Source organism: Manis javanica, chromosome 2 (genome assembly GCF_040802235.1).
Source record: "Manis javanica isolate MJ-LG chromosome 2, MJ_LKY, whole genome shotgun sequence".
Classification (NCBI taxonomy): Eukaryota; Metazoa; Chordata; class Mammalia; order Pholidota; family Manidae; genus Manis; species Manis javanica.
In genome coordinates, this window is record NC_133157.1 from 63,700,524 (window position 1) to 63,720,051 (window position 19,528).

At 42.3% G+C, this 19,528-nt stretch overlaps 1 protein-coding gene across 7 annotated transcripts in view; it reads left to right on the forward strand.

The window, feature by feature from the left end:
* The window catches only part of LOC108396514 (histone-arginine methyltransferase CARM1-like), a 281,263-nt gene that overhangs the window by 248,432 nt on the left and 13,303 nt on the right, over window positions 1–19,528 (forward strand). For 5 of the 7 annotated variants that reach the window (XM_073228591.1, XM_073228589.1, XM_073228593.1 and 2 more), the window contains 4 exons: window positions 8,407–8,488; window positions 9,720–9,805; window positions 12,244–12,333; window positions 14,285–14,422. In XM_073228591.1, coding sequence (XP_073084692.1) covers window positions 8,407–8,488; window positions 9,720–9,805; window positions 12,244–12,333; window positions 14,285–14,422 — 396 coding nt within the window. Of the gene's footprint in view, window positions 1–8,406; window positions 8,489–9,719; window positions 9,806–12,243; window positions 12,334–14,284; window positions 14,423–19,528 lie in introns of those variants that run through there. The other 2 variants (XM_073228595.1, XM_073228590.1) reach the window with 2 other exon arrangements.

Below are 19,528 nucleotides of genomic sequence, written 5' to 3' on the forward strand. Positions count from 1 at the left end.
GTTCCCGAAGTGTGGCTGTTCTGTTCACTGCTGCATCCCCATCATCTAACCTAGCTAATAGTAGTTTAGTACATCTCCACTAACTAGAAGATTAATGCATTGATTTATAAGAATTCTTTTACATACGTAAGATATTAAGACTTTGTTGCATTTTCTTCAAAATTTTCACTTTGCTTGTAATCTTCTTGGTGAGGGTTTTCATGACCAAAGAAATTAAGCTTTTTTGTGTAGTTAGATCTACCAATATTTTATAGTTTCTTTCTTTTTCTTTATTTGGAAAAGGGCTTCCCTACCCCAAATCTAGTATTAACTTACTTTTACTTTTGTGTTTTCACTTTTCCCACTTAACATTTTTTAAAATTTGCATTTAACTCTAAAATTCCCTTAAGTATGTGATAAGCATTGAACTTTTTCATTTCTACATAACCAATTATGAGGCTCTCTCTTAGTAAACAAGAGTACTATATTCTAATGTAGCAGTCACCAACAAAACTGAAAAGTTTCATTTTCTTACCTAATTAGGATTTCTTGGCCTTTATTAATTAAGATTCTGAAAAGTATCTTCTGAGAGTAAGGCTTAGTCATGAAGAATCAACCTTTCCAGCTGTATAACTTCCTTATATGATGTATAGTACTGGTATTATTTGAAGTGATTGGTTTAGTGGTTTTAAAACAAGGCCTTTAAATATAATTTTAAATGAAGTCTCTTATCAAGAAAAATATATCCATAGGATCAATTAAGAAGAGCAGCCAAATATTCTCAAGAAATTTGAGATGGAACTGGTTTGCCTTATTTCCTTTATTATAGTCATGGAACAAAAAAGCATAGGCAAGATAGGCAGTAGTTAAAAGCTCGAGAATCAACTGTAAACCACACTAAGCTGTGCTTAATTCTTGTTCTATTAATTACTAACCATCATATCTAGCCAAGTTAATTTAATCTGAGACACAATTTCCTTACTCATAAAGATAATAATATTGCCTATGTGGAGATGGGAGAGTATTTTATCAGGGCTGGACCCTCTACTTGTACTTTAGTACTGTAATAGCCCTTTCTTCATAGGCCACTGTGAGGGTTCTGCCAGAGGCTAAATATGTCTATCCCAACTGTACATTCAGGGACTGGGGAAATAACCACAGGGTAGACACATGAACCCAATGGATTCCCTGTGCATTGGGTTTGGTCCAAAACTTCATTTACTACCTGTCCTCTATAGTCCTTACTAACCAGAAGCATTCTAAATCCTGTGGTATCAATATCAGCTCAGGCTTCTTAGCTAACATTCCTCAAAAAAATCTAGGTATTTCTCTTTCTCCAGCACAGTTGCTTTGTCATAGAAACATAGGTCCTTCTGGAGAAGGATTGAGGAATATTTACTCTATGTGCTTATGGTGGCACTGCAGAGTCCTTTCTTAAGGACTCGGCCTCCACTTCAATCACGGACCAGTGGTATCTGAATCCATAAACCAGATTGGAAATTGGACCTGGAACTGGATGAGGGGCCTAATCTTTCCACTGTGACAGCTGATACCATCCTGCTCACCAGCTAGCTTTTTTTTTTTTGTCATACAATTAAACACTCTCCTAGTTGACTGTACATTGATTTTACCTTTCTAGTAACATTAGGCTGTCTAAAACAATGACCACAAATCTCTGTGGGTCAAGATACCCTGCCTGGCACTCTGGCCTTGCTTCCCAGCACTGTAATTATGCTATTGTTGCCTATGACAGTTAATTACTGCTTTTTGCTTCTGAAAATTTGAAATTGCATCCAAATTGAACTCATTGGGAGCACAAGTGATTGGCAGCACCTCCGTCTACTAAGGATAGCCCCTGCTGGCTCACTGGTCTGCCCCCATCACCTTGGTGTAAGGAGGGTTTCCTGAGCTTTTCCTGAGAATGTAATCAGGTTCTCGGGTCCTCTGACCCCTTTCTCAATAACTGTGCTGCCAAGGTTCTTGAATCTCCTCCTCACTGACTGCAGGCCATCAGGTTAACCAAGGTTCAAGGTGACTTCTAGCAGACTGTTAGCTTCTGGAACCTTGCTAGATCGCTGAGCCCTATGAATGCTCATGTCGATGATTTGACAGAGAATTGTGAGTGGTTGGTACGCACCCATCATACTTGACAAGGGTAGCACCAGTTGAGTAATATCAGGAATGCCAGTGGTAGAGGCCTGTAGTCAGTTGCTTGTCACAGTAATGAGAAGTCTGTGATTGCAAAGAAAGAGGGAAGATGCATGTAAGCAGAATTCTGCCACAGCTAATGGGAGCTCCCTTCTGGCACCTTTCCACTCTGAGTTACAGTGGTGTTGCTGAGAAACACACTATTTTTAAGGAAATCCATTCAAATGAAGGGATAAACTGCTGAATTCTACTGTGAAGGTAATGGATGGTTTGTTTCCAGGCTAATTCTGCCCCCAAACTGAAATTTCTACTAAAAGTTCTTTTGGCAGAGCTAGAGTTTTTAGCCCTTGGTCTTTCCCAAAAATGTATTTGGCCCTGATAGTCACTGTTTCATTGAAGTAGTACCATGTGGATCAAGTAAGAACATTTCAAATCGCTGTGTGAAATCAGCAGACTTTTGTGGAAAATCAGTTTGTCATCACAAAGCACCACGGAGAAAGGACTTTGCCAGGAATGCCACCATGATCAATGTGATCAGGTTTGGGTTTTCATGTGCTCCTGTCCTTTTTCATTTATATTTCAGTGATTCCTTGGACTATAATCTCCTATCAGCTACATAGTATTTATTCTTGATGTGCCCTCTGCTTCTCTGTTTTTATCTGAACTCCTGAACTTACCTGACTTTTACTTTACAATAAGCCTCAGTGTCTATATCCATCTGTTTTGGAACCTGTGTCGGATTCATAGCTCTTCCATAATATTCTGTCCCTGGACCCACACCCACCCACATCTTCTTTTCCTTTAACCATGTGGTCTTTATTTCAGTTCCAGTGTTACAGATACAATACAGATGTTCCAGATAGAAGAAAGAATTCAAATGGAATGTGGAGGTCCAAGCCAGGCTTAGGAAATCAGAGAGGTTAGGAGGAATAGAGAAAATGACTCCAATATGCTATATTGATACTCTTCCTAGGGGCAAAAGCACTTTTGTTAAGGAATTTGATCTGTAAAAGTGTGAACTCCTGTTTCCATCCATTTATCATAGTTCAACAGGCAAGGTACAGGCTTAGGATAAACTAAAATTTGTGGTGAGAATAGGGGCATTAATAACTGTTAATGTATCTTTTAGAAGTTGTCCACTTTGCACTTTAAAAGGAATCTGTTTTGAAAATCACGGAGAGCATTCAGGACTACAGCTAAGCAGCAGGAGAGAGGGAAGCTGGAAGAGCCACAGAAGTGTATATCCCAAACAGAGCTCCATGTCCTCATATGCCAAATCTCAACAAAAGCGTTTGTAACTGCACCTGTCCAATGTTTACAGACTGCCTTTTGCTAACAGAATAATCCCAAATTTCTATAGTCATCCTTTTAACCAATGTCAAGCTCATAGCTCTTCCGTAATTTCTGCTCCTGGGCCCATATACATCCAGATCTGTGTAGTCCGGGATGCAGTGTTTATTTCTGGATCTTCTGGCTTCAGAGCTGTCCTTCCCCTGGAATGTCGCTATACATGCTAGGCTAAAGCAGTTTACTTCAGTCCTCCCAGAATTAGGACTTCACTGAATTAAGCAAAACTGTTATCTCTGAATTTTGTTCATAGCACATATCCAAACAAACTCTTGTTAACTGTTTTTTTTTCAGTTAAGACACTTTGGTTTTAAGTGATCAGAACACCAATGAAAAATATGGTTCCATAAAATGAGTACTTTGGGCTAATGTATCTGAAAAGCCCAAAAGTAGACTCAAGTTCTCAGGCACAGGTGGATTCCAGGGTGCAGATACTCTCCAGGGTCCTGGGCTCTCTCTGCCCCTCAGCTTGGTTGTATTTCTGGATAGGCTTTTCCCTCATGGCTGCCACGTGGTCTCCAGTGAATCAAGGTGCATGGACTCAGCTTCATGTCCACTTCTCCCCTGCAACAGTTTGAACAGAGTCTTAGACTTGACTCTCATTGTTCAGATGCTCACCCCTGGGTCCATTCCCAAGGGAATGGGTGGTCAGATATTCTGACTGGCTAAGCCTAAACCATATGCCAACCTTTAGAGCCAAGGACAGAGTCAAGACCATCCAAACCACAAGAAATGAGTGGGGCAGTGGTGCCTCCAAGAAGAAAATCTGGTGCTATTACCAAGAAGGGTGACTGTGTGCTGTATCCAACTGATCCATTCTTTCTTATGATGCAGACTTCCATAGGTCCAATTCTTGTGCAGACAGTAATGTCTGGACTTACGCGGGCACATCTAGGGGCACTCTCAGGGTTCCTTCACAGGATTGCAGGCTTCCCCCTACTTCCTAGGAGAAAGGCACGGTTTCAAGCTTGGTTTCTCTTAAGGACTGTGCACCCATTTCCCCCTCTTCTTTATACTAAAAAAATATTTTCACAAATACAAGAGGTATATAAACATATCACATGTAAAATATAGACCACATTAATTTTCTGGGGTTTAAACCAAAAAAAACAGAGACATAATGAACTGAGCATCTTTATAGATATCACTTTACACAATAGTATATCTGCATTCCGCTGATGCAGAAAATTGTCAAAAACAACCAAGCCTCAGATCCTGCTATATATAAGGGATGTATAAGACATAAAATAAAGGCACAGTTTGTTTCTAGACACACATCCTTCTACCAAGAACTCCCACCAGGTCATTCTAACCACCCCCTTATGCAGCATCCTCAGTACTGGCTTAGGTGACATTTCTGGACCCTTGCTTTTGCTTTCTAGTTCTTAGGGTTCTATGTGTCTCTCATCAGGTTGGCAGACCCTTGGTTGTTAATTCTGTTAGAGCATAGCCCATTAAGACATATAAATGTTGCATGATTGTTGAACAGCAGAATAGGGTTTTCCCTCCCTCTTACCTCCTACTCCACCTCTCTCCCTCCCTCCCTCCCTCCCTACATTCCTTCCTTCCTTCCTTCCTTCTTTTTTTTCCCTTTCTTTCTTTTTCTGGTTCTTCAAAGGAAGGAAACTTCTTAATGGTGATGAGTTTGTTAGGATAGGACAGAATGAAGGTGCAAGTATTTTTATTAAGATAAAAGATCTGGCTCATGCTATGAGAGAGTGTGGTCATACTAGCAAGAGAAAGGAGTCCTTGCACATGAGGAGCTCCCCTCTGCTGGCTGCCAGAGACCAGTGCTAACTTCCGTAAGGGATCGAAGGCTGTACCGCCGTCCTTCTGAGACAGACAGAGGACACTGGTGGGAGAGGGGATGTGGGAAGGAGGAGGAAGGACAAACGAGCAAGGTGAACCAGAGAGGAGACAGCAAGAGCGAGAGGGACCTGCGCAGGGTGGGGAGGGGGCCTCTGCACCCTGGTGTGTTTAGGCAGAGCTGAAACTAAGCTTATTTTCCTTTGGGGCTGGTTTTGCAGGACTTTACAGATGTTGCATATATTATAGAAGAGAGGGAAGGGAGGAGAAAGGGGAGTACAACTGGAAATTTAAAGTCAGGAGGAAAGACATCCATATACTCCACTTTATGCACTCATAAAGGGGCCATAAGGTAACTCAGAAAATAAAACCCACATGTGATGAAAACAATGGAAATCATCTCCAGCTTGCAAGCCAACAGATTCATTTCCTGGTCCATTCCCCCACAGCATATCTTAGGAGACCCAGAGAGATGCCAGCTCCCATCTGTGTTAATTATTTTATGATGTATTTGAGAAGGAGATTTGAGATTTCTAAGAATTAGGTCCACCACAAAAATTTTTAAACCCAGGCAGTGGGCTCTATACCTGCAGCTTTCCATCTGCTCCAGGAATGGTGCCCAGCTGCACGACATTGATCGTGGCTGCTGGGTTTTAGTTGGCACTGAACACACAAAGCAAAGGGCACAGACTTGGCCTCTCTGAGAGCTGAGGTTGTATGCATAGGGGTAGTTGTCAACCTCAGTCGCTGCCAGCTGGACGGCTGTTTTTCCCCTGGGGTTTCTCTCTCATCTACTTGATGACAATTCTTTAACAGCTGACTTCCTACTGCTCAACCCTGGTTTACAGTAGAATCACCTGCTGAGCTTTGGAAACAAGCAGGCAGTGGGGCTACATCCCCAGGTCGAACAGATCACAGCTGGAGGGGTGCAGACTGAGCATCAGCACTTTCCAGAAGCTTCCCAGGGCGCTGTAAAGAAGGACAAGGTCGAGTCCTGCTGGACTCCCTGGGAAATCCTCTGTCGGTCCCTCTGTCTCTGTCCCCTCCCCTGGCGTCCCTTCCCTTCTCCTCCTCTCCCTCTCTGCCCCTCCCCATCCTCCTTCCCTCTAATAAAACCTTCTGTGACAATGGCTTATTTCCCAGAGAATACTTCCCCTCTCCTTCTAAATACTGAAAACATGGTTTAAACTTGCATTCTCTTTCCAAATACATTTTAGGATTATAGGAGTCTTGTTTTCAATGTGTATATTCATAAAATGATATGTGGCACTATCTGGTTTCACTTTTGGGCCATCCTGGCCATGGTGCCTGGTGGAAGAGGAAAGTTAGAAATCTACTAATGAAGCCAGAGAAACTTGGGGAAATGTTCTTCCATTTCTTCATTGGTGGGCTGGGGGGAGGTGGGGGGAGATATTTAGTCCTAGCAATATACCAAGCCAGTTCCGAATATATACTGATGACTAAGAAAATACTCTGTTTTCAAGTGGGTAAAACTTAAATATTTAATTATAACAAAGGGTTTTACAGTTTTAAATGGGAATATTTGACCTGAGTCTTAAAGATGTAGAAATTAACAGGGCAAAAGAGGGAGTGGGCCTTCTAGGTATCAGGGCAAGCCGGCAAAGGCTCAGAGGTGAGAGGCGGTGCAAGCCCTGGAAGATTCCTTCAGACAGCAGTTTCCCCGGCGTCCCGACCTCCCCTGAGGGCACTGGAGGCATTGCTCTCTGAATTAGGGCCTCACTTTGGCTGACCCGCCATCAGAATCCAGTGCACCCACGTGCGCTCATGTTCATCTGTGTTGCTGCTCTTGTCTCCTCTGGGTTTGCAGGTGTGGAGTGGGGAGCATGGGGTCTGAGGAACTGAATTCCCATCAGATTCAGAGGCTGCACAACACATACACACCCACACACACCTTCACTAGGAAAGACTTTTTGATCTCTATTCATGCAGTCCCCAAGCCTTTCTGCAGCTGGGCCTGGGAATTTGAATTTTTACCAGTCTGCCCCAAGTAATCCCACAGCAAGGCCAGGCTGGGAACCCCTGCTCTAGACCCCAGGGCTGATCTGAGAAGATGAAGTTCAGAGAATCATAACTAACACTTGTATAGTAAGAACAGAGCACGAGGCACTGCTCAAAGTGCCTTACTTAGGTTAACTCATTTAACTGTCACTACAGCCCTACAAAGTAGGCTTATAATTATTTCCATTTTACAGATAGGGAAACAAAGTTCCAGAGTTGACGTGACTTGCCCAAGGTACACTTCCAGTTAGCAGCAGAGCTTGAAAAAAGCCACCCTTTAATCCATACCCTAGAAATCCTCTCAGAGTCAGGAGACTAGCTGGACTGACATAGAGTATCTGCTGTGCTCCAGGCATGTTCCGAGTTGGCAGCAGATTCATAAAGGTGACACACAACTAGTGGTCTGCTGGTAACTGCTTTACATCGGCTCACAGAAGCAAGGAAGCATGATTATAGAGCATTCGTCAGTTTCTGGGGTCCAGCTGTCATTGACCACAGAATTGGAAAGAAAGTCTTGTCACACTGAATGGTGACAAACCAGCTCCAGTTCTCCACCAGACACAGCCCTCACTCACTGTGACTGTTCCTGCGGCCGTCTCAGCAAACGCCGTCATGAAGATGCCAGAAGAACAGAAAAGGGACATCTGTTTCCTAAAACAATGGGGATGTCAAGAGGCTTTGGAGATCTAAAGTCATGATCTGGAGTGGAGTAATGACAGGGCCAAAGAATTGGTTTCCAGGACTTGGACAGCATGTCACAGAGCAGGCAGCCACCTTGGGGCATGAGGTCAAGGGTGAGAGCCCAGAGTCCTTCCTACCTTCAAATATCCCTCAATAATCGCCCCACAGGTAATTTCCCTTACCTTAAACTACACCCCCCTTTTCTCTCCCACCCCCAGTCAAATATAAGTCTACAGATTCTCTAGAGAAGATTTCCTCCTCTGTCCCTTGCTGTGGGCCACTTTCCCTTCCCATATTCTCACGCTTGCTCCAGGGCTAACTTAGAGGACCTGTAAGGCAGCCTCATGACATGTCACAGCTGCAGGTGGCTTGGGGACTCAGGTGAGGGACAAGATGCATGGTGATTCTTTGTGCTCTGTATTTCAGGTACCAGCAGTGCTTCTACGGGGTCAACCTGTCCAGTCTCCGGGGTGCTGCAGTGGACGAATACTTCAGACAGCCAATAGTAGTAAGTATGCACTCATTACAGGCTTTCTCCCCATCTGTGTATCTATTGATTCATTCACTTAGGCACCTGGGAGGCCCTGTGCTGCTAGGCTCAGTGCTAAGCCATCACAGAAGAGAAGAAAGAGCTCCTTGGAGCAGTATGTTTTCAAGCCTTTCAGCTCTGATATCCCAATCAATTAAGAAAATTCTCAAAGAATGACACTGTCAAAAGCAGGGAAATTATCTGCCTTCTACTTCTCCCACTGCCCTGACTCACCCCATGGACATACTCAGCCCTCATACTTGTTCAATAATTCGTATCCTCCCATTGATTATAGTGGCCCAAGGAATAATCGAAGAGGAAGCTTTATATAATAAACAGCTTAGAGCAGGAGCTTTGCTGTCAAACGTATTTGGATTTCAGTTGCAACCTCAGCTGGCTGTGTAACCTTGGACAATTTTAAGTTTGCATTATCTTTCAATTATGAGTAGAAGGAAATCCAACCCAAACTGGCTTAATTACCGACCCTCAAAATTGCAAAACTTGTATATAGAGCTGGCTGCAGGATCCAGACAATGTCCAATCAGGAGTTCAGACAATGTCACCAGAATCTGACTTTCCTATCCTCATAGTTTATCTCCATTTCCTCTGATTTAACTCTGTTTTCTAGACAGGACCTCCCCTTCTGGTAGCAAGATGGCTACAGAAGCTCCAGCCTCAGATCCTTACAACTCTATGTCCTGAAGGAGAGCCAGCCTTTTCCTAATAACTTGGGTGAAAGGCCAGAATTAGTTTAGCTACAACTGATTGTCCTACCTTGGGTCATGTGCTCATCTGTGAAACAGTCACAGTCATCAGAAGAAAAGTAATACACCTGGGGTCACGCTGGTGTCACGTGCCATACCTGGAGCTAAGGGTGGACTAAGTTCCTATTGAAGTTCTTGGAATGTAGAAAAGAGGTAAATTCTAGATGGTCAAAAAAATGCAAAATCTCTGCTCCAGAGATGTTGTAAGGATTAAATGATACAACTTAGTAAACCAGTTAGCACTTGGTAAAACACTAACAGTGTTTGGCAAATAGTAAGCACTAAATAACTTCTAGCAAGTATTATTATGGTTATCCCCATTAAACCCATGCCTTCTAAACCTAACTCTTGTTGGCTCACAATTTCAGGAGAAAAGTTAAACTACAACCTTGCTTGAATTCAGTTATCCTGACAAAAAGATAACATCTCTTTTTTTTTTTCCCAAGGACACATTTGACATTAGGATTTTGATGGCTCGGACAGTCAAATACACAGTAAACTTCATAGATACAGAAGAGGCAGATCTCCATAGGTTTGTGCAAACTAACATTGTTCTTGTTTTTAAAATCTCTTCTCCACCTCTCCCATCCCCAGGACTTCAGTGCAGAGCATTATTGTTCACACAGGGGAGAGATTTTAGGTCTGAGTGACACACCAGAATGGCACATCAATACTACTTATTGCAAAATGAAGATGATAATGAAGATAATGATGCCTTCTTCATAGGATTGTTTTAAGAGGTGAATGTGAAAAACATTAAATAGTAATAGCTGCCATTTCTAAAGCCAGTTGGTGTTCTGAGCCCTTTAATGTAATGATGCATTCGATCCTTACAACAATCCTATGCAGTGTACTATTGTTATCTCCATTTACTGATGACAGGTGTGAGGAGGTGTGGGCCAATAAATTGCATAAGGTCACAGAATTAATGAGTGTGTTGGCTAGGATTTGAATCATTCAGAAGGCTGCAGAGTCTGGACTTTTTAACTACCCACCCAGGTCAGTGCCCATAATAATGACAAGAGCTGCATCTTGTTGAGTGCTTACTACATATTTGGCACTATGCTAAGAACTGTACAGGCACTGGCTCATTTTCAAAGACAGTACCCCATAAATGTTAGTTCTTGTCCCCTTTCCCTCCTCTTGATGCTCTAGAGGACTCATTCCTCAGATGGTGATATGAATCCCCTTTGGACAGCCTTTCACTGGTATTTTGCCTTAATCTCCCTAAGAAGATCACTATTTTTTGCTTGTTTGTTAAGAAATATAAGATCCAGCATGGTTAGAATTTTGCCTGAGCTAGTGCAGAACAAGGGTCAGACTTTTGAAGGTGTGGCTGGCTAATTCAAGCCAGTGTGCATGTTGAGATCACAATGGATGAAGGGTTCCGTATCAGTCAGTATGTAGGCTAGAACAGGCGGCAGCAACAGAAACCTCAGCAGCTTTAACACATGTCTTCCTCCTCCATCCTGTTCACCCCGCGGGCACCAGCCTGCATTAGGCAGCATCAGCCACCCCAGTGGGCCTGCTGTGCTGCAGCCTCTGTGAGAAACAGGGCTGGCCACTGAGGACAAAGAAGGAACATGGCAAAGTATGTACTGGCGATAAAAGTTTCTGCCTGGAAATAACATGGCCCACTTGTGTTCACATTTAATTGGTCAGAGTAAATCATGTGTCTGTGTCTGTGCCTGAGCTCAAGTGAACAGGCAAATGCCATCCTTATGTATGCTTGGAGCAAGAGAACTGGCATTTGGAAACAACTCTAACTCCCATAGGTCTAGACAAAATGGACTTTGTTGGCTTTATTTGCTGCTCTGGGCTATCTCCTGAATCCCAGGAGACTTTCTAAAAATTATGTCTATGTTGGCTTTCCAGAGATGCCACTCTCATCCATTCATCTGTGCATTGATTCAGCAAATGTTCATTGAGCTTCTGCTATGTGTCAGGTACTGTGCTGGTGCTTGCACAGGTATAAAAAGTAATTTTTCAAAGTCTACCCCTGAGGAGTTCATAGTCCATTTAGGAGAATGCAGAAAATGGGAGGAAATCATTACAATGCAATACCAATACATGTGATGGAGCAGTACAATGGAAAATTCTAGAAATACTCTGACCCTGGTAGGGTGAAAGAACTTAGGACTTCGGGGGCAACATAAATGCATATTATATACAACCTCTTCTACGGAAAATCTCTAGAGCAATTGCTAAAATTAGTCTCTTTGGAATGATGTAGCTCCAGTGATGGACCAGTAATATTATTTTTAATTGTGAAAAGCTTTGAAGTTCGCAGAGCACTCGCATCTACTTTCTTTTTCCTGCTGGACACACACAAGTACCTTGTGAGGGAAGTGGAGATTTTGTCACCCTTCAACAAATGAGGAAACTGAGGCTCACAGAATTTAAGTGACTTTCCAAGTTAGCATCTAAATTTTGTTGTATCTTATCCAATATATTTTCTATTCCCACTTACCCTGCATTTGGCAAATACCATGGCCACTTCTGCATGACTTTTGCTGTAGCCAAGTGGAAAGAAGAAATGCCTCTCTGAAAAATAAATGAACTATGACAGTGACCTGAGCTTGCAGTTCCACCTTGTGACCCACTTCCTTGTTTAGAAGCCTGACCAGCCCTTCCCTGCATAAGGGAGCAGCACAGCCCATGCTTTGACTTAAAGGATGGTTGTCACTGTATCCCGAGCCATCAGGGGCCAGCCCAGCTCCAGACAGGTCTCTGCACTTGCCTGAGTCACTTGCTCTGGGTCACCGCCGCCTAGTGGGTGTGGTCCTTGCAGAGTTTAGTCATGGAAGCATTACTCACATACTGCTAGAATCTTGCTGCCAATGCAAAGGTGCATAAGGGAAAAAGACAATACCCTGTAATTGTTCCCACTGATCTCACAAACATATCGAGTACGTCTGACAACAACAAAAAATAATTACAAGGGTTTCTTCTTTTTCTATTTCCTTGCAGAGTAGAAATCCCCTTTGTGTTTCAGATGCTGCAGTCTGGCCTCATCCATGGCCTGGCCTTCTGGTTTGACGTGGCCTTTGTTGGATCTCTGTATGTACCACCCCTTCTCCACCTACTCTGTCCCATGTCACCCTCTACTAACTGTAATCATAATGTTAAGGTTTTTAAAAATTAATTCCAACAATAATACTTGTTTCTCTGGGTTTCAAAAAAATAAGTACTGATGTTAATGTAACTTTTAGATTTTAGGGTAAGATAAAAAAGAAAGTTTTCCATAGTGCCATATCAACTCTGGCTAAAGCACTGTAAAGTGCTTTAAGCCAATTGGATTGGGATTTGTGTGTGAGAGAGGATCTGTGCTTTATCAACCCTCTTGTTCTTTTCCAGAACAGATTCTAGTGCCCCAAACCCCTGCTTTGGCTGCCGTCACACCTCGTTATAGAGCTTCTTGTGTCTGGGTGACAACCCGAATAATACTAATTAATAATAATTCCTCCTTTTGGTTCACACCTTCAGTTTCACAGTCTAGAATCTTTAATGATCAGGCAGGCATGTGCTCCTCATGCCAATTGCAGCATTAGGTGACTTCTCTATCTGTATACTCCTTTTTTTCCTACCGGAAAGGCTTGGAAGTTGCAGGGAAAAGGGAAAGACCAACTGCAAGTTGACCGTCTTGTAAGGGCTTTAAAGTTTGCAGAGCACTCATAAGGGCTGCACCACTCCCACAACCTCCGAATCTCTGCCCCCCTCCTGGCTTCCCTACTCTCTTCCCAGGCTTTCTCTTGTGTTCTGAAAAGCAAAGAGATTTGATCTGGATCTGGGTCACATGACCAGGCACAAGGAGAGCTTACAGCACTCTCCCCTCCACTCCTGTAAGCACATCCCGGTCCCTCACTGCAGCTGCTGAGAAAGAAGTGCCTTGGGTCTGTGATAAAGCTCAGAGGCCTTGGAGGCCTCATAGGAGAGGGACTCCTGGAAGCCTTATCTGGACTGACCATCAGAGCGAGAATGAGTGTAACCCATTCCCTCGCCATGTGAGCATTTTTGCTCAAGGAATCCGTGTTTATTTCTCAGCTGTTCCCCCAGTAATATCCCAAGTAAATGAATTGGTCCCTGTGAGGGTAAGGGAGATAAGTATGAAGTGGCCTCCTTCAAGGGGGAAATCTCTTTGAAGTTTAATGTTTTTTTTAAAAAAGCTCTAAAAATTTTGCTTCTACTCCATAATATAGCTGAGTATATTTTGATGTGAAAGTGGTGTATATTACTTGGCAGTTAAATTTTGTAAAAATTTCCCCCCAAATCTTCAAATCACAATGGCCCTCTAGGAATTGACCCTATGCTTGGTGTACACCTTACACTGTACAAGCCAACAACCATGGCCTGACCCCAGGAAAGGTGACCTCGGTGTTCAGAGAACACCAAGATGTTCTCATTTCTTCACATGGAATGAAGAAGCTCAGTTTAAACACTCATGCACACACACACACACACACACACACACACACACAAGCAGATGTAGTATGTCTGAACTGGAGGGCCGGTAGAGGCCATCTGCTCCAGTACTTTTGCTTCTAGAAGCCCCATCAGGACCCGTGAACAGATTGGCTTGAGACAATAGGAGGCCAGACTCAGACTTCTCACCTCACCAGATTTTTCAAACAAATCAGTTCCCAATTTAACTGTTACTTTTTAGGCTTTTAATGAACTTTGATTAAGAAATACAGAATGATAGATTGGCCAAGTCCATGGGTTTGAAGCCTGGCTCTCCAATTTTCCTCTGTGTGACGTTGGACAAGTACTTTAACCTCTCTGGGATTATTTATTGCAATGGGCTATTGTGTAGATTTAATGGGATAATGTATATAAAATTCTTACTAGTACAGTGCCCAGCACATGGCAGTTGCTTAAATTGAGCTATCCTTATCTTAAATGGGTTCCGTGAGTCAAAAACATTGAAAACCACCTATCAACCTAAGTCCCCAGCCCATCCATTAATATGGGCCTGGAAAGTAACTGGCTTTGAACTCTTTCTTACCCACAGGGTAACAGTTTGGCTGTCAACAGCCCCAACTGAGCCTCTGACTCACTGGTACCAGGTGCGGTGCCTCCTTCAGACTCCCCTCTTTGCCAAGGAAGGAGAAACCCTCTCGGGAAAAGTGCTGTTTGTGGCCAATAAACGGTAAGCAGGAAAGTACAGACAGGATCCCACGTCTGCCTCTTGAGCACTGACGGGTGGGCGCAGGAGGAATCTGAAAGCCCCCTGAGACTCCAGCACCCAGAGGTGGAGGTAGGTTTCACAAAGGCTTGGCTGAGTATGCTCAGGGGCCCTCGGCTACAAAGCCCACAGGGCAGATGACACCCCAGCACTGGGCATGATGAGGATAAGGAGCCTTACGCAGCTCAACGGCAGTGCTCTGTGTCTGACCACAGAGGGAGGGAGGAGAGCCAGCAGCTCGTGGGAGCATTTGCCAAAGGCTTCAATTTCCAAATACTTTAAGTCCCACATCAGATTCCTGGCCTTCCTTACATCTGTGGAGCCACACACCTCTGAGTTTGGTACAGTAAAATTGATCTGTACTTTGGGGAAAAGCACTGCAGGGGTGGAGTATGGTGTATTGCACAGGCTTGGCCTCTTCCCGCTGGTGACAGATTTCATGAGGTCTCTGAGGTGATTACTTTGATTTATCTCATTTTTAAAATGTTTTTTTTTCTCTTACCTTGTTGGAGCTTCTTCTGGGTGAATTAGAGGAAAAAAGAGTAGTGGAGAGGTTCAAGGACTCTCAGGATAGTAAGGTTACTCAGAGATCATCTCGTTCAACTCTCTTTCCTCCCCACCTCCCACCCCTCTTGGGCACGTGCTTGAACATTCCAGTGACAAAGAGCTCACCACCTCACAAATCAGCCTTTCCATTTTTACAGTCTTGATTTCTTTAATTACAAAACCCTTAACATGCTCAAGACTCCCAGTGTCTAGAGTCCACCTACACTTCCACCCCTCTCCCCACTCCCCAGATATGACCCCATGGACCATATACTTTCAGGTGATTTTCTGTGCATGTAACAGCAAATAACTTCTTTGTGGGTTTTTTGTTCTTCTCATTGTTTTATAAGAAGATGACACCAGCAGTTTGCAATTTAAGTTTCCACTTAACAATGAGTCCTGAGTCTGTACAGATAGATCTACTTTATTCTTTCAGTAGATGCACAATAGCTGAGGGCATGGATATACCAAATGTCTTTTTCAAAATCCCTGATTGATAGAAAGTAATGCACAGACACCCACCTGTACTCATATCTAGCCCAGATTCCTCCATCCAAGTCTGGAGGAAATGCGATACAACCTGTGTTGAACATGATATCCAGATAAGTTCACTCTTTGGTTTCACCTTCAGGGACCAATATATTAACCCTGCCTAAAAGGGAAGAGAAGCTAATTGGACATCACTCATTATTCTTTTGTGAAACTATGATATATCTCTGGTTATCATAACTTTGTATTTTCTTAAAGGGTTATTTAGATTTTTAATAGAAAATACAGTCACACAAAGTAGTGATTCTATAACATCTTACTATGCTGATGGACAGTTGACTGTAATGGGGTTTGTGGGGGGTACTTGGGGTAGGAGAGAGCCTAGTAAACATAATGTTCTTCATGTAATTGTAGATTAATGATAACAAAATTTTAAAAATGGCACCATTAAAAAAAAAAGAAAATACGGTCACACAATTCACAATGAAAATATATGAAAAGAGGATTAAACAAGATGGCAGCATGAAAAGTGAGGCAGAAACCTTCTACCAAAACCATATATAATATAAAAGTATAGTAAATACAAATAAACCTGAAAGGGCGACTGGAAAGACTGCAACATTATGACTACATCAACCTATATTACATGGTGCTCTAGAGATTAGAGGGGTTGGAAAGCAAAGACAGGTGTATTACTCAGAGAGAGTGAGATTCTAGCTGCTTGTGGAGAACAGGCTCCCACAATTGGCCACACCAGGACAAAAGAAAGGTGGGCACTTTGAAAGACTTCCCAATAGCAAGAGGGGTACTAAAGGGGCAGAGACTATACAGAGTTTGCTGCTTAGGAGAAAGGACAGGTGGACAAAATTACCTGGGTGCACTCTGCCCATCAGATTGGGAACTTTCAGGTGCTTCATGCACTCCATTCCTCTGGATGGAAATGCAGTGCCAAAGCCCCTCACCCTGATACGCGGCCTGCCACTCCTTCCTCCAGGCTGGCACCATTATACAAACCTGCTGGCTGAGCCATCATGCCAGGCCAGCCATAGGGCAGCACTGCCTACAGCAGCTACAAGGGTGCAACATAGAGGCTCCTCCCTGCATGCTTGGCCCACTCACCCTGGCAGTGGAGGCAGGCACTGTGGCCAGGAAGCAGGAAAGAGCTCTTCCCTCCTGGCAGACACCAGTGCCACATGCCTGTGACCCCTAACATCATTCCAGTGGCTGGGCAGCTCCAGAGAGTAGAGCTTCTGGGCACTAGAGGGCACTGCCTACAGAAGTTATTATTCCATAGTAATCACTAGGAATATGAAACAGCAAAAGAACCTCATACAAACCAAAAATCTCAAACACCAGAAAGAGGGCTAAGTGAAACTGAAATCACCTATGTTCCTGATAAGATTTCAAAATAAAAATCATAAACATGCTCATGGAGCTACAGAAAAATAGTCAAGACCGCAGGGATGACTTCAAGAAAAGATAGAAACTTTGAAAAATAGAGTATCAGAAATGAAACATACAATGGAGGGATTTAAAAGCAGATTAGAAGATGTAGAGACAACAAATAAAATAGAAATTAGAGAACAGGACTACAAAGAAGTAGAGGCACAAAGAGAAAAAAGGATCTCTAGGAATGAAAGAATATTAAGAGAACTATGTGACCAATCCAAATGAAACAATATTCACATTATAGGGGTCCCAGAAAAATAAGAGGGAGAAAGGGGATACAAAGTCTCTTTGAGGAAATAATTGCTGAGAACTTCCCCAATCTGGGGAAGGAAATAGTCTCTCAGGCAATGGAAGTGCACAGATCTCCCAACACAAGGGGCCCAAGGAGGACAATATCAAGATATATAATAATTTAAATGACAAAGATCAAGGACAAGGACAGAGTATTAAAACCAGCCAGAAGGAGAAAAAAGACCACATACAAAGGAAAACACATCAGGCTATTCAGCAGAAACCTTACAGGCCAGAAGGAAGTAGCATGATATATTTAATGCAATGAAACAGAAGGAACTCAAACCAAGAATACTCTACCTGGAAAGATTATCATTTAAATTTATAGCAGGGATTAAATAATTTCCAGAAAAACATAAATTGAGGGAATTTACCTCCTACAAACTATCTCTACAGTGTATGTTGGAGGGATTTATATAGATGGAAGCGCTCCAAAGGCTGAATAGCTGTCACCAGAGAAAACAAAACCACAGTAAAGGAAGTATTCCAATTAATTACTAAGCAAATGCAAAGTAAATCAACTACCCACAATGTCACTCAAGGGATACACAAAGAGTGTAGAATATAGCACCTAATATATAGAGTGGAGGAGGAAGAAAAATAAGGGAAGAAAAAAAGAACCTTTAGATTGTGTTTGAAATAGCATAATAAGCAAGTTCAGTTAGACTGTAAGATAGTAAAGAAGCTGCCCTTGAGTCTTTGGTAACCACTAATCTAAAGCCTGCAATGGCAATAAGAACATATCTATAAATAATCATCCTATGTAAATGGACTGAATGCACCAATCAAAAGACATAGAGTTACAGAACGGATAAAAAAACAAGACTCATCTATATGCTGCCTACAAGAGACTCACTTCAAACCCAAACACATGTATGTACAGACTAAGAGTGAAGGGATGGAAAAAGATATTTCATGCAAATCATAGGGAGAAAAAAGCAGAAGTTGCAGTACTTCTATCAGATAAAATAAAGAAAGTAACTTCAAAACAAAGAAAGTAACAAGAGACAAGGACATTATATAATGATAGAGGGGTCAGTCCAACAAGAGGATATAACCATTATAAATATCTATGCACCCAGTATAGGAGCACCTACATATGTGAAACAAAGACTAACAGAATTAAAGGGGGAAATAGAATGCAATGCACTCATTTTAGGAGACTTCAACTCACCAATCACCTCAAAGGACAGATCAACCACACAGAAAATAAGTAAGGTGACAGAGGCACTGAACAACACACTAGAACAGATGTACCCTAACAGACATCTACAGAACACTCCATCCAAAAGCAGCAGGATACATATTCTTCTCAAGTGCACATAGAACATTTTCCAGAATAGGTCACATACTAGCCACAAAAAAAGCCTCAGTAAATTCAGAAATTGTACCAGAATTGAAATTGTAGCAACCAACTTCTGAGACCACAAAGGTATGAAACTACAAATAAGTTATGCAAAGAAAACAAAAAAGCCCACAGACACATAGAGGCTTAATAATATGCTCCTAAATAATCAATGGGCTGATGATCAAATAAAAATAGGTATCAAGCAATATATGGAGACAAATGAAAACAACAACTCAACACTGCAAAATCTGTGGGGCACAGCCAAGGTCATGCTAAGAGGAAAGTATATTGCAATACAGGCCTACCTCAGGAAAGAAGAACAATCCCAAATGAACAGTCTAAACTCACAATTAATAAAACTAGTCAGAGAAGAACTAATGAGGCCCAAAGTCAGTAGAAGGAGGGACATAATAAAGATCAGAGCAGAAATAAATAAAATTGAGAAGAAAACAATAGAAAGAATCTGTGAAACCAGGAGGAGCTGGTTCTTCAAGAAAATAAACAAAATAGATAAACCCCTAGCCAGACTTATCAAGAAAAAAAGAGAGTGTACACATATAAAGAGACTCAGAAATGAGAAAGGAAAAATCACTATGGACACCACAGAAATACAAATACTTATTAGAGAATACTATGAAAAATTATATACTAAACAATTGGATAATCTTGAATAAATGGACAACTTTCCAGAAAAATACAACCTTCCACAACTGACCCAGGAAGAAACAGTAAATATGAACAGAACAATTACCAGCAATTAAATTGAACTGGTAATCAAAAAACTATCTGGTGAGGATACAGAGAAAGGGGAGCCCTCCTACACTGTTGATGGGAATGTAAATTAGTTCAACCATTGTGGAAAGCAATATGGAGGTTCCTAAAAATCTAAACATAAAAATACCATTTGACCCAGGAATTACACTCCTAGGAATTTACCCAAAGAAAGC